This window comes from Amblyomma americanum, chromosome 9 (genome assembly GCF_052857255.1).
Source record: "Amblyomma americanum isolate KBUSLIRL-KWMA chromosome 9, ASM5285725v1, whole genome shotgun sequence".
NCBI lineage: Eukaryota > Metazoa > Arthropoda > Arachnida > Ixodida > Ixodidae > Amblyomma > Amblyomma americanum.
In genome coordinates, this window is record NC_135505.1 from 147,518,210 (window position 1) to 147,545,829 (window position 27,620).

A 27,620-nucleotide genomic window follows, 5' to 3' on the forward strand; every position below is an offset into this window, starting at 1 on the left:
GAGTGAGTGAAAACAAGTAGGCGGCGGGTTATTTTCTGAAAGTGCACTTTCTTGAGAAAGGCGCAGCACGCTACCTTGAATGCATTTACTTCCCCCCAAAATCACTCAGATACTCAGGTTACACTTCTCCGCGTGCCAGAGACCTCAGCAGTGGTGCACTCGATTCCGTTGTCTGCGTTGCATCTGTTCTCGATTCTACGCTCGTGTTCTTCTGTGGCGAAGTTCTCGTCAACGGTCACTGACGCAGTGGACGTAATAGCAGTTACCGCCAGTGACGCAACGAAAGCAGAGCCGGGCAAGCTTTGGGCTACGATGAAAAAAGTGGCTATTTATTTGATCTTCAGCCTCACAGGCCTTGCACATTTTAAACAGGCACATCGCATTAGTACACACATTGTAATGTACTGAGCGCAGCGTAACATTTCGAGGCAGTGAAAGAATTCCCATCCATAAAGCGGTTTAGCTGATGTAACCGATCTGAAAACGTTTGCCGCAACTGGTCTCGGTGCGGATCCAGGGCGCTCCGCCTATAGCTGTAGGTGCCACAGGCCCCGTAAGAGATCCAAGTATTGATTTTGATTTGTCTTTTGCTACAGCCATGGTATTTCTCGAGGCACCAGTGTACTCTACGCATCTTCGAGTTTTTTTCTCTTTATGCTAAACGTGGCCGCACCTACATATCTCAGTATGCTAACCGGCTGCTTCGGTTGTCGCAGGTCTCGATAAAGGAGTAAAGACACCAAACTTTCTTGACATGTTTTTTTTTGTTTTTAATCATGCGTAAGACTTTTCTATACGTTGACTAAGGCATGATATTAGCCTACGGTCACAGATTAATTTATTGTTTAATAATTTTCTTTCATGCTACTTCGGTTTCAACAGCCGCAGATTTCTCTGACGTCAAAGGTCAGTGCAGGTCACCTGAATCATAGACAGCACTGCAATATAAACGCTGCAACTACGTTCGTGGTGATTCTGGCTCTTCCGGAAAATCGGCTTAAGAGTTGTAGTGAGTTCAAACGATGAAGCTGCGATTATGTCCCTGTTTTTTTTTTTTCTGAGCTACCTGACCCATGTTGATCTTCAACTTATCATCCATCACTCGGCTGTTGAAACCGAAGTCTCTGTGAGAAGAAATTCAACTCTGAAAAAATTATTTAGCGGCCGTAGGCGAACACGACGTGGTGATCTGCATGTGCTGAGGTCTTACAGATAATTGCACAGGAAAAAAAAAAAACGAAACAAAAAATTTCGCACCTTGCCCATTTAAAGAATTCTCGTCCGCGCTAAACTCAAGGCACGCTAACAAGCGAGAAAATGCTCGTGAGAAAAAGGCTGAACAATTTTCAATCATTTATTTCAGCAATATTCTCTCGCAAGCGGTCAATTCACGAAAAAATTTGCACATAAACAAAAGAAAGTAACCATTCGGAATCGTTGTGAAGATCCACGGTTTGATGGGATGAAGGCCAAGCACCTCCACCAAAAACATAAGGGAAATTGCGCGAGGGGCAAGTGCGACAGCACGGAGTCGGGAACACTCGAAAACCAGCTTGCGCAGAGTCAGAAAGACGTCCTCGTCGTCTTGTGACTGCGTACCGTTAGCATTATAATCTGCTTCCAGACCTTTTTTTTTTTCGACCGGTGTACTAATCTGAGAGATGAAAAGGTAAACTATGTGCGACTACGGAGCAGCAGTGAAGCAAAAGTGGGAGGTCCACTGGTGGTGAGGTGCGTTACTTCAACCGCACCTCTGTGCTGACGCCACCGCACATGCGTTCAGAGCATCCGGGGCCCGCAGACTCGGTTGGCCTTAGCTTTCTTTGAAGTGGAAGTATGGGGTCGATGACTTCTTGAACATGGCACGCAACCTGGCCAGGGCGCGGCTCCAGAAGCCCATTTTGCTCGCATTCTTGTTGGAGAAGTTGTCGAACGCTTCGTCGATTTCCTGCAAAGTCAATTCGAGTTGTGTGTTTTCAGAATGACGCCACAAATAAGAATTTACATACGCATTTACCCTCTACTCGCAACATAGTTCAAGTAACAGTTCGTCGACTACCGATGTGTTTTTTTTTCGGGTATGCAAGAAAAGTCTCCGCAGAAGTCACCCTGGCTGCGCTCACAGTTCATCTTATTTCGTCCCTGCCTTTCCCTCTCTGCTTTCGGTGCACTCTGCACAATGGACAATGCCGAATGCTTGCCTCTTCGGGACAAAACTCGTGGCCCAGCGTCGGTTGCAAACGCGTGCCTTACAAGCGTGTAATGATCCCGATGCGATTCATGGCCCTCATATCCCGAGTGGAGCTTCAAGCAAAGCGCCGTATTTGGCCTGTATCATGGATGTGCGGTGCACTCCGTTATCTGCTAATGACAGGCGTCCTCCGAGGTCACGCACGGAGAAACCGACTGCACCAATCCCTTTTAGTGCTTTGGAAGCAATCGCCAAGTAAGGCAATAGAGCTACGCGCGGTCGTATAGCATGACCCTTTTAGCCTCTCCTACACAAGCGAAGCTGCGTCGAGCATCGGCGCAGAAAAATGTAAGGAAATCGATAAGAGAGAAAAGGATATCACTCATTGGCCGCGACAAAGTGGAGAATAGGTGGATTGTCGCTGACACTTGCATCTTGCCTTTGCAACGGATTCTAGCGCGAGAGAGGTGTAATGTCACAAAACCAATGCGGTGCGATTTCGTCGCCAACCGTCGCTGGCAATGACGCCTTTGATTTCCATTGAAGTACCGGGATGCAAGCAGGGTGGTCGGACAATTGGCGCTAGTTGGCTTACGACCAATTTCTGCCATAGCCACGTGCGAAAATAAGCGCTTACTCGACGACAACTGACAGAGGACATAAACGACAGGACACGCGAGCTCCGCCCTCTGTGCTCTTCAAGTTAGTGCACACATATCTCACAGATCATGAACCAGCTAGTCTGTGAAAAGTCTGTGGGATGTCGTTGCTGCCAAAGGACGAATTCCAACAAAAAAACGTAACAACTGTTATTCGATTAGCGATGGCAGCGGACCATCTCGGTAGCGGAAGGAAAACAGCCGCGCTTCCCAGCCGGGCAGCCTGTTTTTCTAGCCACCGTCTTTGACGCATGCCTCGGGTGACGCAGTGGTGGCGCTGTTTTATCGGTGACGCTGCAGTCCAGCGTGTGGCCGTGTTACGCTGGGCCGGATGATAACAAGGCGGAGACTGCGCGGAAATATGCGCAGAGTCTGTCGCCACATCACCCCCCCCCCCCCCCCCCCCTTCCCCCGCGGAGTGGAGACCCCTCAAGGCTTGTAGAAATCTGTGCACCCTACTCGACGTCAGTGGTGTGTAGTGACAGAAACAGGTTGCGATGTTGGGGGCCGTAGATGGACGCCTGTGGGTATTTCCTGGTTCGGCGGAATCGATGTAGGCTGGCTTCAGCTGGTCGACAGAGACGCGGACGTCGTTCGCGTTGATGCTGAGGGTGAAGGCTTTGTCATCGCGACGGAGAACTGGGTAGGGACCGCTTTAAGGTGGCTGGAAAGGCCTGCGGACGGTGTCGTCGCGGAGAAAACTGTGCGTGCACGTTGCCAGATCCTTGAAGACGAAGGGGGCAGTCTTACGGCGGTGAGCTGCAGGTGATGGGTGGAGGGCAGCGATGGTGCGTCGGAGCCGAGCGACGAAATCAGTCGGATCTGACGTCGCGGAGGTGGATGGCGGTGCAGCAAGAAATTCGCCTGGGAGACGGAGCGGTTCCCCGTAGACGAGCTCTGCGGGTATAGCCTGAATGTCCGGCTTGAAGGTGGCGCGAAGACCTAGGACGACGGCTGGGATGGCTTCGAGCCAGGTTGAGTCCTGGTGGCACTTGATGGCTGCTTTGAACTGTCGGTGGAAACGCTCAATCGTCCCGCTGGCGCAGGGGTGGCGCAGGGGTGGCGCAGGGGTGGCGCTGGTGGCAGGGGTGGGGAGCAAATTCCTGAGGCCCGTGTATTGTGCGATGTCTGTGCACGGTAAAGACCTCCAGGTGGTCGAAATTTCTGGAGCCCTGCACTACGGCGTCCCTCGTAGCCCGGGTCGCTTTGGGACGCTAAACCTCCGTAAGTCATAAACCATCTTTCGCATTACAATGATAACGTGCACTTCGCCACGGCCCGGATGATTATGGTGGCTATGATATGCTCAGTGGTGCACGGCCTGAGACTGCTGAGACTTCTGGCACCGAGTAACGCGCCCTGCTGCCTAGGACTTGTAAATACATGCTAACCCGCATGCTGACACAACCTACCTGAGCAAGCTCGTCCAGGTAGCCCTGCGGCGGCTTCATGCCAGCCGTTTTGCAAGCTTTTGCGAACGTGTTCAGAGCGGTCTGGCGGTAGCGGCAGTGGAGGTCATGCAGTTCGTCCGGCTTCACAAATGGCTTGCCTGTTCCACATATCTGCGCGTCCAGACGTGGAGCGTTATTTGAAAACTCCCATCTTAGTCCGTTTTTCGAATAGCGTTCGATAACATTGTTATAAAGGACGCCTCCACAAAGTCGATTTGCAGCGACTTACCTCTTCCATTTTGATCATATATTTGTCCTTGACACTGCCTATGGTTTCGAGCTTGTTCTTCATTTTGTTCTCCTGGAAGGTAAACATGTGACCGACAGTCAACGAGAGTGATACCGATAAGGCAAGGTTTCAAGAAAGCTACCGATGGGAACTACTAACCTGCAATAAGGAACACGCCCTATTTAAAGAAGAATACACATTGAAATTCAGTTGCACGATTTCTTCTTTCTGCTGACGCGTGAGACATCATTTTGCACGGATCACCTGGCGGTATTCGTCTACGATCGCGAAATTATTATAATGGAACTAATTCTCTCACCCGTTTAGATTTCGGTTACAACAGCCCAGCAGTAGTTATGGCGTCAGAGGTGAGTATATATCATGTGCATGAGCGATAGAGAAAGGTGCAATGCAATCGATGCGATTCCAGCTCTCGAGGCTGACTAGTTTACTGCTGTAGAAAAATTAAAAGAGGCAGCAAATATATTGCAGCAGCTTTTTAATGCCTCACATTACCTATATACTGACCTTTGACGTCACAGCCATAGCTCGGCTTTAGAGATCAAAACCGGAACAGCGACGAGAGGAATTTCGATTCTAAATTATCTAAAAGTATTTAGAACGTGGCGAATGACACGTTGTGATCCATGCATCCTAATGTCCTACGCATCATTACAAAGAAGAAAATTTGTTGTGTATAGGCCTGTAAAAGCGCCACCTCTCATTTGCGAAATGAAGTTCTGTCGTCAACTTGTACTACAAATTAAAGACGGAGCGAATGTGACGAAAAATACTAAATCAACAAATTGAAACTCGATTAGCGATTACACCCATGGTAGTTTGGATGGCCAGCGCTGGCCGGTCCACCACGCGCCATTGCAATTGGTGTATTTCCTCTTAATGCTACTGCCATGCATGAGTGCGTGGTGATTTTTTTTTTTAAGGGACGCAACTAGTGCTTTGTGGCGTTCGGAGCGGACTTGAGAGTCTTGTTGTGCAGCTCATTTGCGGGCAGAGTCCTAAGGGACGTTGCCCTCTTTTCGAACTGCTCCTCGATCATGACGCTGCCCTCTCGCAATTCGACTTTCGTGCCACAAAGCCATTGGCGGCCTTATCGTAACTAAGGCCTTCTAGAACACTGTAATTATAACTGCAAGGGCTGCTCGCTCTTGCGCCGGCCCGCAGGATGTCGTGGCATGCACTAGTTTCAGGGTCTTATCTTTAGCGATCAAGTAAGCGCGGGGCCCGAGGGCCCGGCGAATAGTGCGGGGCGGTCATGTGATTGCGGACTCTCGATGGTAATGACTACCATGACTACCACTACTAGCGTTACTAGTACTACAGGCATTACTACTACTACTGTACTTCGTTTCATACACCAGGTGCAACGCTGACAAAGCTAGCGCTCTTGTTTGCGCTGCCTGCATCCGCGACCAAAAAGTAGTGCGTTCCATGTGGTGAGCAAAACACAGTAAATGCCTTGCCTGCAGGCCTATTACACGACACATTTGTCATGAGCTTGATTAGATGCATTCTTATTGCCGACTACACGCTGTCGCTTTCTAGTGCCTTAGACCACTCGGCCACAGAACAAGCGCGGAGTAACACGCCTCCCTTTATTTTCCCGTCCGGACACTTCCGTATTTTTCACAGCGTTGCACCTTGCACTACTACTACTACTACTACTACTACTACTACTACTACTACTACTACTACTACTACTACTACTACTATCACGCGGAGGTCTCAGCATTGACTTTACCATCTAGCTTTGTAGTTCACATCATCTTCCTGACTATGTGCGCTGCAGGGCAAAGGCCTCTCCCATGTCTCTCCAATTAATCCTCTCCTGTGCCAGCTGTGGTCATCCTATCCCCGCAAAGTTCTTAATCTCATCCGCCCACCTAACTTTCTGGCGCTCCTTGCTACGGTTCCTTTTCCTTGCAGTCCGGTCCGTTACCCTTAAAGACAAGCGCTGTTGTCTTGCCTTCGCATTACATGCCCAGCAAAAGCCCAAATTCTCCTCTTTATTTCGACCAGGATGTTGTTAACCCGCATTTGTTCCCTCACCCAATCTTCACGCTTCCAGTCTTTTGACGTTACACCTGCCATTTTTCTTTCCATGGCTCGCTGCGCTGTGCTTAAGTTAAACTTGAGTTGTAAACCGCACTGCTTCCCAAAAGCAGCCCAGATCTCGACACGTTCTTTTAAATGCTGCCGCCTCGTCCAGACCGATTTAGCGGCAGTGCAGCAAAACGTTCTTTCTGCCCATTCATTTCAAATACGATGCATAAAAGTGAGCGATCCGCTTAAATGCGGCGGACAAGGGAGATCTGTTGCTCTTAGAACATTTAGAATAACTTCTCATTTTTCATTATTTGCCTTACCCAAAAAAAGTTAGGATTCATGTAAGCTTACTTCAAGTGCTGAAACTAAGCTGCTCAGCCGCAGTTCATGAAGTGCGCCATTTGTGCCCTGTGGCTTTGTCCATGCTTAGAAACGAGTCCTAAAAGATAACACCTACCTTCGAAGTTTCGTTGAAGCATCGTCCGAGAAAATCTTTGTCCAACGTGTTGTTCTGATGATAAAAGCCTTTGCCTGTCATCCCCTTGGAGCCCGCTTTGTCATCTTTTCCGTTGCTATCCTGGAATGCAGGAGATGGAAATTACGAAAGTGCAGTGCGAGGAGCAGTGCATGTCAGCTAGAGTGCGCGTCAAAAACGTCACCAGCTGAAATGCTTATGTGAACAGAAATCATGGAGACCTCATTCACAGATCTTGGCAAAGATACGTCCGATAAAAAGGTTTGCTTGGTGCCACCAAAGCACAGGTACTGTGGTGCCAGCCGCTGGGTCGCACTAAAGTGTCGTTGCGTGCCTTTTTTTTTCTTGCGAGCAAGTCAACAAAACTGGCGATAATTTCTTAAGGACTACATCAGACGGGATGAAATTCGAGGTAGCTGTCAACAGCGAGGAAACGTTCTCGTTACTAGACATCCCAGCTGCCGGAGTAGAGCAAATGTGAAAAAGCAATTACTGTGAGTAAGCTGCCAGCGACAAGCCATGCCAGCGACAAGACTGTACATGGAGAATGAATTTTTCTAATGAAGTGAAAGATTAAAAAAGTGGTGAATAAGGATCGTTCCATTCCCTAAATTAATCACGGGAAAAATGGCCCCATTAAAAGCGAAAGCGTTCACTACTACCCTCCGTAGCGTCTTCGGCGTGTGCGCGAGTCTGACCTTGAACTGAGCAGAAACCACGTGGCAGCTATGACGTCACTCAGCCATTGCTGCCGCAGCTGAGCGCTCGCCTCTTCCTAGTCACGTGACAACCATGACGTCACTCAACCGCAGCTACGCCGGAGCCGTGCGCTCGCTCTGTCTTGATAGCCTCCGCTGCCCCTCAGCCGGTGCCAACCGATTGCAACAGCTGTCGACAGTTTTAAAGCGAAAGCTTTAAAGCTACACCCTTTCCTAGCTTGTTCGGCGTGTGTTTCGTAACCCCGTGGCGTCGGCGAGCCACAGCTGTGCCGAACCCGATAAAGAGCGGGAGTCTTGAGAGCAGAGCAAAGGCGCATAACTGGCCCCCTGGGCAGCGAACACCTCAGTCGCGCTCTAAGCTACGTGGCGGTAGTGATAGATGTGCGCTGCATGCGTTGGCATTGACAATGTTGTGGCAGAAGCGCGGCGTCGGCGTTCATTGTGTTCATTGGCGGTGGCGTTGACAACGTTCTCGACTCCGGTGATTTTGAGGAAAGGAACGCACATAACTGGCTCCCTGAGTCAGTGGACGCCTCAATCGCGCTTTGAGGTAGTACGTGGCGGTGGTGAGAGATGTAAGCTGCATGCTTTATCGCTGACAGCGTTGTGGCAGACACGCGGCACTGCAGCACTAGGCCGTAGCGTTCATTGGGTGGCCAACCTCACGCGATCAACCACTAATTTAACTGCCACCTGTCAGGGTGGCAGTGTGGGCGCGCTGCCTATCCAGTGTGCGGAACGCAGTCAACGTTACAGACGCCAAGCCGCGTCTACTTGCCCGCTATACCAGAGCTTTCGCTCTCTAACCAGGTTCAGCAGTAGTTACACCGCAGCTGTTTTTTTTTGCACGCTTTTCGAGCAGTTTAATTACGATGAAACAGAAGCTGAAAGAAAATGATTTTACGTAGATGTTACGACCTCACCCTGTTTTATAGAAATACCGGCCTAATATACCCTCCTCTGCATAAATATCTTCCAAAAAGCGACCAGGCTTTCTGGCGCAGGCTGCAAACGGCCACAGTCACGGCGCCTTTAATTCTCTCCATTAGAACCCGCAGTGAAGCCTCTCCTCACTGCCACTAGTGACCTAGCACCAGAGCCGACTTTAATCACGCCTTTCTGAACTGCCCGAACAAGCCCAAGTCCCCGTGGCAAGAGTCGGGTCATAGGAGCGATGGAGGCTGCTCTGCGCAGCTCGCTGCCGGAGATGTAGCTTCTGACGGTGGGCTGGGCCCGAGAGTTCGCCGAAGCACAACAGTGACCGGCCATCCAGAGCGGCCCCAGGGCCCGTCTTCGTCCTGTTTCCTCTTTGAAAAAGGTGATAATAACAATCGCCGGCCCTCAGCCTTGCCATTCTGCCACATGTGTCAAGGTGAATCGTAAGAGGCACTTGCAATTAAATCACGGCAGCAGCATGCTAAGTTGTCTGGAATTCTCTTAGACTAAGGGATGCCATTGAACAACATCTGCGTAAGTAACTGCGGCTAACAGCACAAGCATTCCAAAGATTAAAAAAGAAAAATCGGGCAGGGAGGCGAAATCGAGGGCTGAGGAAGAGGAACTGCATGATGGGCGCTCATAAAATCGCGATATCTTTGACTTGCCCCCCTCGCAATGAATGTTTCTAGTCTTTCAGTATGCACCGACCGCAGCCCAGCTCCCAAGCGATCATCAACAGCCATTGTGAAAGATATTCACATCGACACAAGCGCTGCATGCTCACGTAGGTGTCCTTGCGTAAGCCCCTCACGCAGTAGCCGTAGATGCAAGTCCCGATGAGGAGGCTGGCGACGAAAATGGCAGTTACAGCGCAAGCTGTGCCATGAATGGGCAGCCCGGCCAAATAGAAGACAGTCGCTCCAGTGGTGAAACCAGTGGCTGCGACTCCCTCCGCAACCTTGCAGGTGGTGGTCTCCAGAATGTGGGTCTTCGTCATTCCGCTGGCGAAGCACCCGTACCACCTGTCGATCTCCTGCGCAGTCATCAGCGTGGCACACAAAGAAGAGCAGGCGAGCATTTAGGGAAGGCAGGAGGGGCCGCAGTTAGAAGGGAGCAAGAAGGGTACAAAAAATAACCAGCATTTGGGTACGAGGGTGCGTGGGTGTGTGGATGTCGGAGTGTGGGGTAACTGGAAGAGACAGAGAGGGTGGGTGTGTGGATGTGTGTGTGTGTGTGTGTGTGTGTGTGTGTGTGTGTGTGTGTGTGTGTGTGTGTGTGTGTGTGTGTGTGTGTGTGTGTGTGTGTGTGTGTGTGTGTGTGTGTGTGTGTGTGTGTGTGTGTGTGTGTGTGTGTGTGTGTGTGTGTGAGAGAGAGTCTGCCTGTGTACGTGATGACCGTCGAGTTCTATTAGCATCACGCGTGCGAATGACGTGAATGGTTACGTAACATTTATGCAGCCTTGTCGCATGCCTGTACATAGGGAAATTTCGGGAAATCTATGGTGGCGACCTGCGACCAGTTTAAGCCGACAGCCTGGGTGAAGCGAAAAATAAAGGTGATCAGCTGAGCTTACTCCAATGCTACGCGGTTCCCAGTGGATCATCACCTCTTTCGCACAAGGATAAATAAAACACGGAGTTGACTATGGCATTTGCTGAAATAGAAGAGGCTTCAACTGCAAGAAAATTTTGATACATTGTTAATTTACGCGTAGCACGAAGAACTTAAAGTGAGATATATAAATGCGCTATGAGTTAGTTGGTCTCCTCACGAACATAAACATACTTTCTAAGGTCATTAATATAAAGGTCAGAGAGCCAGGGTGCACGATTTAATTTGCTTAATATTAGCACTCAGGAGGCACGTCTTGCTAATTATTTTTGTCTTCCTGGTAGTTTTTTTTATTTTAATGAGGTTGAGTCAGAGGTAAGCACCTGTCGAACTGTTTTAAGCATTTTCAGAATGACCTGCCACAGGTATGCAGCACAAACCGCCGCGGCGGCTCAGTGGTTATGGCGCTCGGCTGCTGACCCGAAAGATGCGGGTTCGATCCTGGTCGCGGCGGTCACATTTCGATGGAGGCGAAACGGCAGAGGCTCGTGATCTACGCGGTGTCAGTCAAGGTTAAAAACCACCAGGTGGTCGAAATTTCCGGAGTCCTCCACTACGGCGTCCGTCATATCCTGAGTCGCTTTGAGACGTTAAACCCCAATAAACAAACAGGTATGCAGAGCAGTCTTCAAAATATAGAGACATATCCAATAAACTCTCTGTAAGGTTGAATCAAAGCACGTATCCTGACTCATAGTTTTCCACGCCTGCGCACACTACTGCAATATACCAGTTTTCTGTCGCCTTTCAAGAATTGTATGTCATCAAATAGAGCTCTAACATCCTTGCATTGGTACGCACCAAGATAGAGTGATTCTTATATATAACCGGGCGTAGTTTCAGAGCCTGCAATTGATGTGTACGCTCCAGGGAAGATTGACACCGATATCACGACACCATTCTACTATGAAGTGCACAGGCTCCATTATTTTTATCAGACCAAGTACTCACGGCGCATGAGCTGTATAAATCGATTTGAATCTGCCACATAGTTAACATTATACCGAATTCAACACGCGGAAGTCCGAGCATTCAGAAAGCGCTGCCAAGCCCACTAATCACACCTCCTGCCAAACACGAAGCTGGGAACTACTTCGCCTGAACTTCGCTCGAATAAAATTTCCAGCCAACATCACGTAGCCTCCCTTTTCCGAAGCGCAGGGATAGGAGGCTGAAGTGTTTTCATCACAATGGCGCTTTTTAAACGTCGAGGTCTGTCAACTTAAGTTTTCAGCGCAGCCCGCATAAATATCGACCCGGAGATTTCGAATTATTGGCTATATCGAACGCACATCTTATATTCTTCTAAATCCCGCCCAAAAGTACAGAAAAGTTGCGCACTACATCCATCTCCGACCTCGACGGTCTTTAGATGTATGAAACCGAGTACCGCACCCCAGCAAGTGGCGCTTCTTCTGTAATATCACGTTACAGTTTTTTTTTTCGTTCTAACTAGAAATTACGGCATCGTAAATGCACATTACTTCCAGCTCATTCTGAGCGCACTAGTTGTTTTAGTTCGATTTCTTTTCCCGCAGACCGCTTGAAAGCAATAGTAAAAAAATTCTGCTTCAGTAAAGTGACCAAGATCTAGCATGCTGCATGCATGCATGCATGCCTTATCACGGTGCTTATTTCAAATACACCGACCTCAAAATCTCATCTCAGAAAAATCTTTTCTCCTTGCGTTACTCCATGCCTCAAAACTGGAGCGGGTTGGAGCCAGACAAAATAGTCTCTCTTTCTCTTTCCGCAACTGTAGCCAGCGCAAAGGTGCACTATCTAGCGTCTACACTCGCCTATGCGTTGAAAAAGTACAATGAAACACAACCTGCCTTTGAGAGTTTTTGCAGATAGCACTGTGATAATTCTTCCCCGCCCATCTTGCGAGTGTTGTGGAACATGTCCTGGGCGCGTGCTTTCTCTTGATTGTGGATCTCGTCGAGCTTCTTTCTGCTCTTCTTCTGTCCTCCGCACCGCTGCGAGCCCAAATTCCTGCTCAACATGGAAACCGCTAACCCCATATTCAAGAATTCACCTTGATCATGTTGGTACTGTACTGCTGCACAGCCTCGGACACAGCCGCTTGGTGGTTTCCTTCAGCCATCGCCTGGAAAACGGAACGTTTGCACTCCTTTCCGCTCGGAGCAACGAGGGATATCCCACCTGAAACACTGTTTTGGGCTCTGGAAGCGAGTTCCCTTTGAACATATGGACGTACGTCTGTAAACATACACCCAATATAGAAACATTCTAATAAGAAGCCTCTGGACCTACCGTCATGTAGATGATTAGTTGCTGACAGGTGACCTTCTGACCATTTATTTCTTTAGGAATCAGATTCTCTGGGGAAAGAATTGAAGGAACCAGATGCAGCAGTTGACACTTGAAGTCCTCTTCGATGTCTGAGAGACGGCCATCGAACGATCTTGCTTGTGCCACCTGCGTAGAACTTGGTGCTTTAGTTGCCACCTGAAAGGTCACAGCGTACCTTGAATCCTGGGTGCGGCATGAGAAAGCAGCCAATCTCTGTGAAAAAGGAATCGATGTACTTTCGCAGCTGTTGCAGCTGAGGTTGCTGGTTTTCCTTGACCTTGAGACGTTTCTCTAGGAGCTTGCGGCCGCCTGAAGCGCCATATTCCGCGTCGCGAATATGATACCAGTCTCGCACAAGTATGAGTAGCTTCTGGAAAGGCTTCCCGAACATGTGCTGTAAAAGTAAAGCAAGAAAGGTGCACTAAAACAGGCAGCATTGCAGTGCAAAAAGCAAGCATGGTCTGCTGTGGACCTGTGCTTACCTGCTCTGCCAGTCGACCGTACTCGGTGAAGAGTTCCAAGTACTGCAGGTCGTCCTCTTGAATGTTTTGGGAGACGTTATAGACCAGCACCGAGCTTAGCATAGTGGTCAAGGCGAAGATGGCAGCAGATTCTTTGACAGTGGACTGGTCATCATGCATTCCCTGAGTGTCCATCAGCAGCACAGCCAACTCTCCGTGTTCCGGCGTCTTGACCTACAAATGCATAGATCATGAGGTAGCACACGCCATATTTACTGTCGTAGTGGCCTCACCAGAAAAACCTCTCTCCAGATCAGGATTCCCGTGGTGTGACGGTCGCAACCGCCGCGCCACTTGAAACCCCGAAGCGGCTCACTCGGACTCCCGAGCCACACAGGGCTGCCTAAATTATACAAGAAGCGAAGGAAGAAGCTCAGCATGAAGGACTTCCCTTTGCGGAATCCACCAGCCAATGAGATCACGGCCACGTGCTTGTTCTTGATGCGATCATCCAGCAGGACTCTCTGCAGCGCCTCCTCGTCCAGCTGTATGCAGTGGTCTTCAACTCGGAGGATCTGCACCTCGTGACCACTGCCTTCTTCGGCCACCATCATGTGCCTGTGCGTGCAGCAGGAGAGTTGTCTCTCAGTACTTACCTGTCATTTTTCTTTTTCTGTTCATTTAATGATTCTTCCAGCCCTATGTAGGGCTTTGACACGAGTCAAAGCAAAAACTTCGAGGACACTCAAGCTCCGCCTTCAAGATTAGAACGCGATAGATTTATTCGGCTACCCCTACTGGGCAGAAAACCAGCAGTAATTTGTCTTCTTCACGGTTCCGGTTTCGAGTGTTGACGGAGAAGCATATATATTGTGGGGTTTTAATAGGGGAGGTAAATACGTTCGCCCCCAGTTAATCGCGGCTGACATGTTAAAAAAATTGGCTGTGGTTTAGCTCTGTTTAAACATGGAGTGACGCGAGAGCAACATCTGGGCGAGTGGAACTCGTTGAGTCGAATTGAAAAGTCTGTGTTTCGCCGCACCTTCCCTGGCCGTTCCTTCCTTCGTCCCTCGACGTGTACTCACTTTCTTCACTCCCCCCCCCACGTGACACGGCGCATGCGCACAGCTGTTGCAGCTCGGTTTCACCGGAGCGCAGTGCCGCCGGCAGCAGCAGCTGCTCCGCACCACGGGACCAAACACGTGACCAAGGCCACGGCGCCGCCACGAAGCTCAAGGGATTCCAAGCTGAAGGCTGGAAGAGCTGGCGTAGTGTAACTCTCGCTACATAACCGCCCGGCACCTCCCCCCCGTGACCGCGTACGCTACCAAGCATACGCCGACCATGGCGGGCCTTGCTCTGAGGCAACAAACGACACTTTGGCTGACACAAACAGGCATTTATTGCTACATCAACAATAACGCCAGTTAGCAACCAAACACGCTAAGGAATCGAGATCCTCTGACTCTCCAGCAAGGTTACGACTCGGGCCACTCGCCGTAACAGAGTCAGGGTGTCGTTATATCCACACCATGTTATGCCCTGCCACGAAGCTTCCAGATGCTGTCGTGCTGCGCGAGATGACGCCAGAGAGTGTTGTGAATTCAGTGTTATCAGTCTTTGCTCGAGTTGCATTGCCTTCCGAGATCCAAAGTGATCAGTTATAGTGTAATCACTATTGCCTTCTCCACCTCATTTCCAGAGCGGTGCGGCATTAAGATAGTGCACAGCTCAATCCACCATCCGCAGAGCAACAGCGTAGAAAGGTTGAATTATGTTCTAAAGCGCGTGCTTAGGGGACTTTGCTATGAAAATAATCGCGCCGCATGAATCCACTGGATTTAGCAGCGCCGAGTTGGTGTACGGAAGGTCACTGCGTTCACCTCTGCGAATGTATACGCGAAGCCTGGGAAGGGCGCGGAGCGGACCCGACGGTAGTAGAGTTCGTGTGGACTCTGCTGGTTTGTCTACATAACAATAAGAAACTCGTGGAGGCCAGCATGAAGTCAGCCAAGGCTCGTCTAATATATGCTATGAAGGGACAGCCCGCCAACGGGTGTTTCGTATCGGTGACAAGGTAATGTTGCTGAGAGCTTCAAGGCAGAATAGGCTCGAAGTACAGTGGGAAGGGCCTGCTGAAGTAACTGCCAAGCTCTCTAACACCAACTACATGGTGAAAACCCCGGGCAGGCGTAAAGAAGCGCGCATTTACCATTGCAACCTAATGAAGCCTTACGTACAGAGAGAGGCCGGGGTAAATCAAACGCTGAACCTTCCTGAGTAGATGGAAGACAACCTTATCTGTCTAAACGAAGAGGAAAGCAGCACGCAGGATCTCCTCACGAGGACTGAGCGAATAGGAGAACTAAAAGAATCTCAGTTGTCTGATTTCGGCGAACTGATATCAGTGTTTGACGACTGTTTCGTAAACAGGCCGGGAACAACTGATATGATTGAGCACGATATTGAGCCAACTTCCGAGGAACTAGTGAGGTCAAGGGGATATAGACTGTATCCAAGGCAGACAGATATCCTTGATTGGGAATTAAGAATTAATTAACGCACGCTGGAATTAAGAGTAATAATCATCAGCCTGAATGCACCCACTGCAGGGCAAAGGCCTCTCCCATGTCTCTCCAATTAACCCTGTCTTTCGTTAGCTTCATAATCTCATTCGCCCACCTAACTTTCTGTAGCAGGGGGCGGCAGAAAGTTAGGTGGGCAGAAAGTCTTGACAATGTTGTTGTTATAATGAATGTCTTTTGTTTTGTTTCCGCACTTACGCATTTCTAATAGCCCAGACCTAATAGTCCAGCACAAAGAACCCCGGAGCCCACACCAATTTATCCAGTGGAATACAAGAGAATCAAGTTCAAGGCGTGCGCTAACAGTGCCTGAGGCGTATTCCAGAGGTGCACGCAACTGAAGCTCCGTGCAAGGAGGGGCCACACCCACCATGACGATAGCCTTTGACGATAGAGGAACTTGTTTGAGGTACATCAACCGCTGCGTTCTTGAGTTAAATGCTATTATACTTTATAATAAAGGCTGACTCTGCGAAATTTTTTTATGATTTACCGCACTTACGCATTTCTAGTGGCCCAGATCTTTCAACCCGCGAGTCCTTGACCTGCTTGCAACGAAGGTAATAAAGCACAAAAAAACCCCGGAGCCGACACCAATTCCTCCAGTGGAAGACAAAAATAGGCGTGAACTAACAGTACTCGGCGCGCATTCGAGAGGTGCACACAGTTGAAGCACCGAAGATGATATCGTGCACCGAGGGGCCGCACCCATCCCGACGATAGTTGCCGATTCGAGGAAGTCCCCACTCGGAACATTGCGCCATGTAGCTTAGCAATCCCCACCGCTCTCGCGACGTTCTCCTTCCGAGAAACCTCGTGGGTGGATAGACTTCTCTCTGTACCAAGCGCCAAAGGTCGTAGCGGGGGGTCCGAATTGCTCTTACAGAGCATTATCGGCACTAGACTGCTACGCAACCGTCAAGGCAAAAGAGGAAACCAATGACGTGGTGGAACACACCAGCAAAGATGGATTCCTACTTCAAACTGGTCTTCTTTAATCTACTCTTGGGCCGAGGGCTGCGTTCTGCCCCTAAAATAGTTCAGTGGTGCTCGGTGTGCCCAACCTCGGCGTGGTCGCTCACTCCGTCGCACGAGGTCTCGCAAACCATGCCGGAGAGAACCGTGGTGAAGACGGGGGCAGAGATACAGGCTGACGAGCTTCAGTGACTTAACCAAAGCCTAGTATTCCTGGCCCGCCGGACTTTCCCTCCGCCTATAGTCCGTTTCAAACATCATGTGCAACGCTGTCAAAGCTAGCGTTCTTGTTTGCGCTGGCTGCTTCTGCGACCAAAAAGTAGTGCGTTTCTTGTGGTAAGCGAAACATAGTAAATGCTTTGCCTGGAGACTTACTGCATGACACATTTGTCATGAGCTTGATTAAATGCATTCTTATTGCAGACGACACGATGGCGCTTTCAAAAACCTTAGCCCACTCGACCACAGAGCAAGTGCGGAGTAACACGCCTTCCTTTATTTTCTCATGCGGACTACTTCCATACCTTTCACAGCGTTGCACATTATGCATGAAACGTAGTATAGCAACAAAGTATGCAGAGCTGAGTCAGTCGCCTGGAGACAATTACAATCAGGCACGTGCCCGCTGCAACGCAACAGGATGTACCGCGATATAGATAACACCAACACGTGCAAGGTCTACAAGACATAGTATGCTGAGGCAACAAAATGAAGAAGAATAGTTGCCCCAGGCGCTGCCACGCTTAAACACATAATCTGGCAGTGTAAGGCGCATCTAACCGGTGTTAATCCCGAAACCCTCTCGTCGAGGTGGCGCCACCGTTCTGCGCAACTCCAGCCTCAACGACCAATTCTGGGCCGTCCAGCAGCCCATCGACGCGGCGAAGAGACAATATCTGGACGTCCACGCGTGAGGGAGACGTAGGTCCGGTCGCGCTAAACCCAGCCGGACACTCAATAAAGTTATTACTCACTCACTCTTCCCAGCGTGTACCATGGCTCGAGCGGATGACCCCATTCGGTCGCGCCGAGGGCAGAATTCAAACGCGGCCGCGGGGCCCGTCATCCCACCGCGTACAAATATAAGTAGGAACGTTTCGCTTTTACTTACAATTTTTTTCCCAGTCCATACGGTATTGAGCCCTCTCACGATGAAGCCGTCACATTAACGGCCGCCGGCTGAATATCGGAGCATATGATATTTGCTGCATTCCCTCTTGCACCAACTCTCGTCACAAGGGGCGGCGCCGTGCGCAAGGGTATGTTATCGCGGCCAGCAGCCAGCAACTGGCGAAGGAGGAAGCGACTTCACCTTTCCGCCTCGCGATAGATGTCCAAAAGCCGCGCGAGTACCAGACGCCCCCACTCAACATAAGACACTTTTAGTTGGGCGTACGCAGACTCTGCGGCAACTACTGTCCATGCGCAGAACGCAACGGCCGTGACGTCAAAGAAATGCGGCGGCGCTGGCGTCAGCAGTGACTTTCGTTGTGTAGGCAAAAAGCGGGACATTCCGCATTGGATGCGCCACGCTTGCGTGTTTTTGGGCACAATTCACGGCGTGCCGACAAATTGTGGTGCGGTTGGTTGAGGCGCAATGCAGAAGAAAGGAAGCGGCATAAGTTTCCACAAGTTTATTGCAGTCAGGCGCGAAAGGAAAGTGTACGTGTTTTCTTGTATCCCCCCCCCCCCTTCTTTCGAGCAGTTTAATCATGAATGAGAAGCACCAACTAGCCCGCCAAAAAACCATTCTTGAGTACAGCTGATGATAGAGGCGAAGCATTTGGTAAGGAAACGAAGACAAGGCAAAGAACAGACAAGATATAAGCACGTGCTCATACTTTCGTGGAGTCATCCGTACTCGCTGTCACTAAACGATGCAGCTCTCTGCCAGCTATAGACATAATGTTCAGGTAATCAGTGTCTTAAATCTCTACTGTATTCACGCTTTAGAGGCACAGTGACCGTGGCAGGTCAAAAGCTGCCACTCGCTACCGTCCGGAATGCTGGCTACTCCCTCCCTTCAACGCAGTCGACATGAGAAAACCTTTGTAAACTCACGCTACCCACGGCTTGCTTCCCCAAAATTGCAAAACTTTATGACGGAAGTACATCGAATGGGGTCCTAAATTTCCTCAGCCGAGACAAGGAAGCTCTTTCCTCCGTTTCAGGTTTCAAGTTTCAGGATCAACCCATGTAGTTGAGGCATTTTTTAGAAACAAAACTTACAAAAGCAGGTCACGCAAGTGCATTGTTTTGTGGTGCTCATGTTAAGAACTACGTATGCCACATGCTAAAAAAACAACAGGTAACTTCACAATAAATGCATTTAGCCGCAACTAAGGATTTTGACTTCTATGCAAACAGTAGAAAAGCAGTGCCCAAATACAGCTCGGGAATTATGACCAATTATAATGCCATACAGATGCCGTACAACCTTACAAGGAAAAGCAGTTGACCAAAACATTTCCTCCGATATTAGCAAATGAGTTTTTAATGAATCAGAAATTCAGAAATGACGAAAGCTCACATGAAATGAGTTTCATACTTAATTGGTGCAATGCGTGAAGGCGTGGCAACAATTTTTAAAATTAGGCTATTCGGGTTTTAACAGTGCTTTTACACAGCTTAGAGCTTTCATGTGCTAACTAGAAAGCCGGTTAAACAATGTTCGATCGTTCACTTTTTAATTCTATTATGTTTGTCGTACCTCTGACTAGCCCGCTGTTGGCCCTGAAACATTTTCGTAATTTCATAGTATTACGAATAAAATAAAAGATGCTAAAGATGAGCTTATGATTGATGATTTCAATCTCTTAAAAGAGTTATGAACTGGGCAACATTCTAGAAAAAGTGCAGCTAAATTTTAATATGCTTCGTTTGCATCTCCTGGTATACAGTGTGTTCCAGCTAATTTTAGCCAGGATTTAAAAATATGCCGCGGCACTCTAAGACGGCACGATCAAATCACTGTTACTGGCTATTGTATGAAGCAAGCAACCTTGTTTTTTTATTGTGCTTAATTGCATAATTATACGATATTAATTAAGCAACTTCGCAAACAAGGAAGATAAGCCAAAAATCCCAATGAGAAAGTTGTAGAACGGTCCGCAAAACGTCCGACTGAAGAGTTTCTAACTTTACAACTATTACGTATAAGTTTATTTTTTTCTCGTTCACTTCAGATGCCCACGAAATGCAAAAAATACAATGTGACGTGCATGTCCGCTTGCACGCCGCAATTGCAATGCTCTCTGAGGTTCCGCGTAGGGACAAACAGACCACTTAGCCCGGCGTGCTTCCTCTAAAAAAGGCGAGATGGCAGCGATAAGCAGACGCAGCCCTTATCGCTTGCGCCAACGTAAATCTCAAGGCGAGCGCCTGCGTCGCCGCCTTGTCACCATTTAAGCAGAAGCACACCGGTCTAAGAGCTCTGCTGGTCCGAACGCGGAACTTCTGAGAGCATTGCAATCGCGGTGCGCAAGCGGATATGTCATGTGGTATTATTTCTTTTTGTATTTTCGCGGTCATCTGAAGTGAGCGGGAAAAGCTAATACGTAACAGGTGGAATGTTACGGGTCAAACGGACGTTTTGAGGATCGTTATACAACTTTCTCACAGGGGTTTTTCGTTTATCGTCCTTGCTTGCGAAGTTGGTTAATTAACCTCGACTTATCATGAAATTAAGCGCAATACAAAAATAGTGTGACTTGCTCCACAGCAATATCGATTTGTTCACGTCGCCCTAGAATGCCGCGGCGCATTTTCAAACCCTGGCTAAATGTATAAAAACACTACAAGTCCTGTGCATTGAGAAGATAAGTGTAGCGTCCTCGGATACGCAGTGTGCAGTAAATACATCTTGTCTTCAAGTTTTCTTCACAAATTGATTACAGTATATTAACGCAGGACGGTATAGCGATTATCAGGCGCAATTGTGCTGGCATGAGAAATAGTGAAATTTCTTTTAGTTGTGAATAGTCCAAGAGTAGTGTAAGTTTCAGCTATTAATGTTGTGGTCGACGTAATTATTTTTATAAAGTCAGTTGAATCAATAATATTGGCAAAATCGTTGGCACAGGGCTTATAATTATTTCTAAATGTTGATATTAAAACGCCGCAACATGCCAGCATAAAATTGCCAGTGGTAACAAGATGTAAGAAGTGTTTAAAAAATTATGAACTCTATCAAATTCCTATTAGGATGGCGGCAAGGCACAGTTACCAATTCAAGGCTGTGTTTTAGAGATAATATTTCATCACCATCATCAGCCTGACTACACTCACTGCAGGGCAAAGGCCTCTCCCGTGTCTCTCCAATTAACCCTGTCCTTTGACAGCTGCGCCCACCCTATGCCTACAAACTTCTTAATCTCATCCGCCCACTCAACTTTCTGCCGCCCCCTGCTACGCTTGCCTTTTATTGGAATACACTCCGTTGCCCTTCAAGACCAGCGGTTATCTTGCCTTTGCCTTTCATGCCCTACCCAAGCCCATTTCTTCCTCTTCATTTCGACACAAACTGTCATCAAGCTGCGTTTGTTCCCTCACCCAGTCCGCCCTCTTCCGGTCTCTACACCAATCATTTTTCTTGCAATGGCAACTCAAGTGCGTTGCAATTGAGCGGCCGTGGTACTGGTAAGATGCAGCTGTTGTACTTTTCTTTTGAGGGACGCTGGTAAACTCCTACAATCTGAAGTATCATCAGGATAACCTGCAATGTCACTTGCTCTTCCGTTATTTGGACTATAAAAAATGTTATGATATAATCTTAGGATAAACCATATCAAATTGAATCTAATATGACATCTATTTTAAGATTAAAATTATAATAACGGGGACCTGCCTTTCTTTCAAACTACAGGCCTGTCATCCCTGCGGTATTGTCGCCCCTTCTGTCAAGAGAGATGTGACGGTGTGCTTCTGACGCTGCCTAAAGTACAATCAGTGACCAGCTCATCGAATTATATGCGCTCCGAACACGTTCCCCAGATCCGGTTCTGGGGACAGCGGTGCGGAGATATGCGCAGGGTGGCGCCTCCCTGCGGCACTCGATTTCCCGCACCGCATTCACACGGGCAGCCGGGAGCCGAGGGGAGATTGTTACCTCTGGCAAAGGAAACCAGCCCTGTCTCCGCCGCCTTATCACAACCGCAAGCTGTGACACCACGCGGCCACTTGAAGGCGAGACCTTGGTGCAGTGTCCTGAGAATACGTAAAATAAATCACTGATACAGCCTTCCTGGCAGGCATCCTGCTCTTGCCAGCGCCAGACCAACCAGCCCAAGCCGATATATGTGGACCTATGTACCTCTGTCCTTAAAGTTTCAAGACTGACTTATTTTCTTCTCCAGAAATAATTCCTTAAAATAAATGTTGGTGCATATGTGTAGAGCGATCTTTAGGGGCTAACCTTAGTTGTTTATGTTAACTGTTGTGGCAGCCGCCAGATGACACTACATGTAAAAAAAATACGCTGTCACTAGCCGTCTGCGCAGTCTACTGTGAGTGAATGTGGAGAGATTGGGGAAACGAAAGCTGAATGCCAGACTTGTGCCGCACTCCCTCACACAGGACCAGAAGGACACGCGAGACTCAGTGAGCTCTGATTTGCTCTCCGATGCAGAGAAGGGTGCTGTATTCGTCGACAGCATCATTGCTGAGGACGAAACATGGTGTTTTCAATACGATCCTCAAACAAAGAGGCAGAGCGCCGAATGGCGGTCCACAAGCTCTCCGGCGTCGAGAAAGGTGCGGCGACAGAAGAACAAAACAAAGAAGATGCCAGAGGTGTCATACACCACGAGTACGTTCCACAAGGGCGGACGGTGAATCAGGAGTTTTATGTCCGAGTGTTCCAACACATGCGTGATGCATTGCGACTCCGTCGCCCTTACTTATGGACACCTGGACAAAGGAGCCTTCTCCACGATAACGCCAGACCGCGCACTGCTCTCAGCGTGATACAATTTCTCGCCAAGCACATTATTACTGTACTTCCCCATCCGCCATACTCGCCTAACCTCTCCACATGCGATTTTTATCCTGTTTCCTCTTGTGAAGAGAGCCCTAAAAGGCCACTGGATGGGGAGCGTGGAGGCCATTCAAGACGCCACGACAAAGGGGCTGACAGCCCTGCCAAAAGAAGCGTTTTGCAACTGTTTCCAAGACCTCAAAAAGCGTTGGAAGCTGTGTATAGACTGCAAGGGAGAATATTTCGAAGGGGTGTTGCACAAATGATTTCAATATTAAACGCATTTTTAATGGACTCAGTCTCGGAACATTACAGACAAATGTTGTACCTGCAGGAGTGAGGGAATCCAAGCACCTCACAACTGCGACACTGTTTAGAAGAACTGAAAGCTTTTCCCTCTATTTTACAGGGAATCCAGAACTGCGTAGATAAGAATTCATATGATGTTTTCGCAGTGAGTAGCCCGCAATAATATACAGGGGTGAGGTATACGCTCTAGAGCATGGCGGAACTTCTTAACGTGAAATGAAGTTGTGGTAATACACTCTTGCGTTTCATCGGTTTTATCGGCAGCATCTGGAAGCACGTCTAACCATTGTTCTCTGCTGTTGCGATTGCCGCATTGAAGCCGCGCTGCTTTCGACCATACTCGGACATCGTCAGAAGTACTGATTTTTTGCGACCATCCTTATCGTCAGTGTTCCTGCGACGAAGTCCGGACGCTAGACTGTACTCTGCTTCTGGGTTCACGACTGCGAGGACACCGTCTGCGCATGCGCCATTCGACGCATCGCAGTCTCATATTGCGGGGAGCTTCCCGGTCGGCGGTCATTTAGCAGCAGCGGCAACATCTGAAAGCACGTCTAACCCTTGTATTCTGCTGTTGCAGGTTAGTAATCCTGAGCATTCTTTAGCACCTCAATGCTTCTTTTACGCTGTCGCTGCTGCCACCACTGCCACTGCCATACAATTATGCAATAGAATTGGATTACAGTTGCCTTGCGGAACTTTCTGGTTTTCTTTTTATTTTCCTTTGTTTCTTCTTGATTCTCTCGCACTATGTCTGACATTTGTTAATCGTGTCAGCTGCCTGTACAGGATGAAGGGGCTGTGAAATGTCGTGAACGTTCATATATGTACCACGTCGGGAAATGTGCTGGTTTTCAAGAAAAAAAGTTACAAATCTAAATATGAGGTGCCTAAGAAGGCCTGGAAATGCGGGGCATGTACCAGCGCAGGCTCGCGGGCGAGTCGCAGTGAGGATGGCGTTGATGTAAGCTTGGTTCTTGCATCAATAAACGAAAAACTTACAGGCCTGCCAGCTCTAGTGGAAAAAAATTAACAGCATGGAACAGGCAGTTCAGTTTCTGTCGCAGAAATTTGATTAATTCAAGAAAAGATAGCTAAACAAGTCACTGAAATAAAAGGGCTAAGAAAAAGAGGGACAGAACTGGAGCAAAGAGACAGTGCATGCTGCCGTTGAGTCCGAACTTCAACGCCAGGTAAACGACCTTAAGTTCCGAAGTAGGCGACTGAACCTTGAAGTCTACGGAATCCCTGTTGTGTGGGGTCATCCGCTCGAGCCATGGTACACGCTGGGAAGAGTGAGTGAGTAATAACTTTATTGAGTGTCCGGCTGGGTTTAGCGCGACCGGACCTACGTCTCCCTCACGCGTGGACGTCCAGATATTGTCTCTTCGCCGCGTCGATGGGCTGCTGGACGGCCCAGAATTGGTCGTTGAGGCTGGAGTTGCGCAGAACGGTGGCGCCACCTCGACGAGAGGGTTTCGGGATTAACACCGGTTAGATGCGCCTTACACTGCCAGATTATGTGTTTAAGCGTGGCAGCGCCTGGGACAACTATTCTTCTTCATTTTGTTGCCTCAGCATACTATGTCTTGTAGACCTTGCACGTGTTGGTGTTATCTATATCGCGGTACATCCTGTTGCGTTGCAGCGGGCACGTGCTTGATTGTAACTGTCTCCAGGCGACTGACTCAGCTCTGCATACTTTGTTGCTATACTACGTTTCATGCATAATGTGCAACGCTGTGAAAGGTATGGAAGTAGTCCGCATGAGAAAATAAAGGAAGGCGTGTTACTCCGCACTTGCTCTGTGGTCGAGTGGGCTAAGGTTTTTGAAAGCGCCATCGTGTCGTCTGCAATAAGAATGCATTTAATCAAGCTCATGACAAATGTGTCATGCAGTAAGTCTCCAGGCAAAGCATTTACTATGTTTCGCTTACCACAAGAAACGCACTACTTTTTGGTCGCAGAAGCAGCCAGCGCAAACAAGAACGCTAGCTTTGACAGCGTTGCACATGATGTTTGAAACGGACTATAGGCGGAGGGAAAGTCCGGCGGGCCAGGAATACTAGGCTTTGGTTAAGTCACTGAAGCTCGTCAGCCTGTATCTCTGCCCCCGTCTTCACCACGGTTCTCTCCGGCATGGTTTGCGAGACCTCGTGCGACGGAGTGAGCGACCACGCCGAGGTTGGGCACACCGAGCACCACTGAACTATTTTAGGGGCAGAACGCAGCCCTCGGCCCAAGAGTAGATTAAAGAAGACCAGTTTGAAGTAGGAATCCATCTTTGCTGGTGTGTTCCACCACGTCATTGGTTTCCTCTTTTGCCTTGACGGTTGCGTAGCAGTCTAGTGCCGATAATGCTCTGTAAGAGCAATTCGGACCCCCCGCTACGACCTTTGGCGCTTGGTACAGAGAGAAGTCTATCCACCCACGAGGTTTCTCGGAAGGAGAACGTCGCGAGAGCGGTGGGGATTGCTAAGCTACATGGCGCAATGTTCCGAGTGGGGACTTCCTCGAATCGGCAACTATCGTCGGGATGGGTGCGGCCCCTCGGTGCACGATATCATCTTCGGTGCTTCAACTGTGTGCACCTCTCGAATGCGCGCCGAGTACTGTTAGTTCACGCCTATTTTTGTCTTCCACTGGAGGAATTGGTGTCGGCTCCGGGGTTTTTTTGTGCTTTATTACCTTCGTTGCAAGCAGGTCAAGGACTCGCGGGTTGAAAGATCTGGGCCACTAGAAATGCGTAAGTGCGGAAAATCATAAAAAAAATTTCGCAGAGTCAGCCTTTATTATAAAGTATAATAGGATATAACTAAGGATAAGAACGCAGCGGTTGATGTACCTCAAACAAGATCCTCCAGCCAATGGCATCGATGTATTGTCTTGACGTCACGGTTAATGGCCTTAATGGCTCACTCGTGTGCAGAGAACGTCTATATAAAACAATCGGTGGAACACATTTTTTTTTACGCCTGTGGCATATCGTCTTTCTCCGCTATCTCCCGAGTGATGAGCTTGGCGTAAGCAGCAATGCAGCCACACTCGCTGCGGACCACACCTGGTTCCCAGAGAAACTTACTGACATTATATTGAGGTTGGAAATTAAAATCCCAAATTTAGAAAACCGAACCAAGTGCAGCACCTCTTTTGCGTGAAACGTGGTGGTATACGTATAGTTCGTGCAAGTTGCACCCCCAGCCCCTCCCAATGCGAGCGGCCATATCAGGGTGCTGCTGGGCGTAGTCCATTCCGCCCGCCGGACCACATACGTTCTCTAGAGCAAGATCCTCACTATTCAGGGTTGGACAATGTTTTGTTGGCCAGAGTGTGGATACGAGTATTCTCGGCTGCGACAGAACACGCCGCCGTTAGTCCTCGAGAAATCCTGCTCTGCAGCTGTCCTTGCGATGTTCTCTTTTACCGCGCTTCTATGGTCGCACTTGCGAAAAGGCGAACAAATGAGAGAAATCTAGGCAAAGCAAAAGAGTAAGAAAAGATATATCGTAACTTGGATTACAAAAGTAAAAAAAATAAGTTAGGTAAAACGTCTGTTTAAAGAACACTCAACCCGAATAGAAAGGAACAATGCTAAGGATATCGTAAATGGGATCACAAAGGAGAAAATAAATTAGGTTAGGTTAAATGTCTGTTTAAAGAACGTTTAACCCGACTAGTAGGGAACATTGTTAAGAAACTCTGGAGTTTTTATTAGCTCGAACGTCAAAAACGCGTTTTTCTGTTTTGGTGACAGCTAGAGGTGGTCCTCTTAAATCTGCTGTTCTCACAAACCGATTCAATTCATAATATGCACTGTTTTAACGCGATAGTGTTCACGAGCTCGTGTCGTAGAGAAGCCGGCCTCGTTGATGAGAGCGAAAAATCCCCCGAGAAGCAGCCTAGGAGGCAGGTGGGCCACCTAGGTCACGTGACCTCGTGGCGTCATGACAGCCTGCCCACCGCACTGTGAGAAAACGGCGCACCGTCGCAAGTTGTTCGCTAGTGGTCGTTCAGTATGAGCAACCTCGCTGGAATTCGCCCATTTGGGCCTATAGGAATGGTCACCACTGCGATAAGGGGGGAGGGGCAGTAGGCTGACGCAGCTAGCTCTGTCACTTGTCCACCTCGATAATCGCTTGTTTTTCTCATGTTCTCGCACAGCATACGTGTTTATCTTTTATTGAGCAGAACGTGCTTTTCAGACCCAGAAGTCACTCGCGTAGATCAGTTATGGGAGTTGGCAGCGCAGTTTTGTTTATACGCGAATGAATCGCGTGTGCAGACGTGCGATGTGGCCCCTAAAGAAGGGCGGGCGGCCGGTGCAAATCCTCCGCGCGATGACCGACGGCAGCTGGGAGCTGGACGCGGAGGCCCTGCAGAAGATACTGCTCGACGACCGCGTCAAGGACAAGCCAGTCGCGGTGGTATCCGTGGCGGGAGTTTATCGCAAAGGAAAGTCTTTCCTGCTGGGATTTTTCCTCCGGTACATGCAGAGCCAGTGCAAAGAACAGTGGCTCGGAAGTAAGGACGAGACTCTTGAAGGCTTCTCCTGGCGTGGCGGCTGTGAGCGCGACACGACAGGCATACTACTTTGGGACGAAGTGTTTCTGGTAAGGGTGTCAGCCATGCGGCCAGAGCCTTAGGTTTCTGACTCGCTCT

General features: G+C 48.9%; 2 protein-coding genes across 5 annotated transcripts in view; one reads left to right on the forward strand and one right to left on the reverse strand.

Moving 5' to 3' along the window:
• Positions 1-1,330: 1,330 nt before the first annotated feature.
• Positions 1,331-17,878, reverse strand: LOC144104820 (atlastin-3-like). Its single transcript, XM_077638023.1, has 13 exons — positions 17,790-17,878; positions 13,412-13,736; positions 13,140-13,352; positions 12,833-13,051; positions 12,619-12,783; positions 12,508-12,564; positions 12,380-12,451; positions 12,177-12,320; positions 9,515-9,763; positions 7,055-7,174; positions 4,531-4,602; positions 4,263-4,412; positions 1,331-1,948 (listed from the first exon to the last, which is right to left on the reverse strand). The coding sequence occupies exons 2-13, from the start codon at positions 13,730-13,732 to the stop codon at positions 1,814-1,816; spliced, it is 1,917 nt and encodes a 638-aa protein (XP_077494149.1). The 5' UTR covers positions 13,733-13,736; positions 17,790-17,878; the 3' UTR covers positions 1,331-1,813.
• An 8,151-nt stretch (positions 17,879-26,029) lies between these two features.
• LOC144104819 (atlastin-1-like) overlaps positions 26,030-27,620 on the forward strand; it is a 30,382-nt gene continuing 28,791 nt past the window's right edge. For 2 of the 4 annotated variants that reach the window (XM_077638020.1, XM_077638021.1), the window contains exon 1: positions 26,030-27,571. In XM_077638020.1, the coding sequence (XP_077494146.1) occupies positions 27,227-27,571 (345 nt within the window). In that variant the 5' untranslated portion in view covers positions 26,030-27,226. The remainder of the gene's footprint in view (positions 27,572-27,620) is intronic. The other 2 variants (XM_077638019.1, XM_077638022.1) reach the window with 2 other exon arrangements.

Bases quoted from the DNA above. Each gene is read 5' to 3' on its own strand.
- LOC144104820 (XM_077638023.1), bottom strand. From the start codon at position 13,732: ATGATGGTGGCCGAAGAAGGCAGTGGTCACGAGGTGCAGATCCTCCGA. The intron at 7,175-9,514 runs GTGAGCATGCAG...CCTGCATTCCAG, and splicing joins GCTTACGCAAGGACACCTAC to GATAGCAACGGAAAAGATGA. The intron at 4,413-4,530 runs GTAAGTCGCTGC...CTGGACGCGCAG, and splicing joins ATATGATCAAAATGGAAGAG to ATATGTGGAACAGGCAAGCC.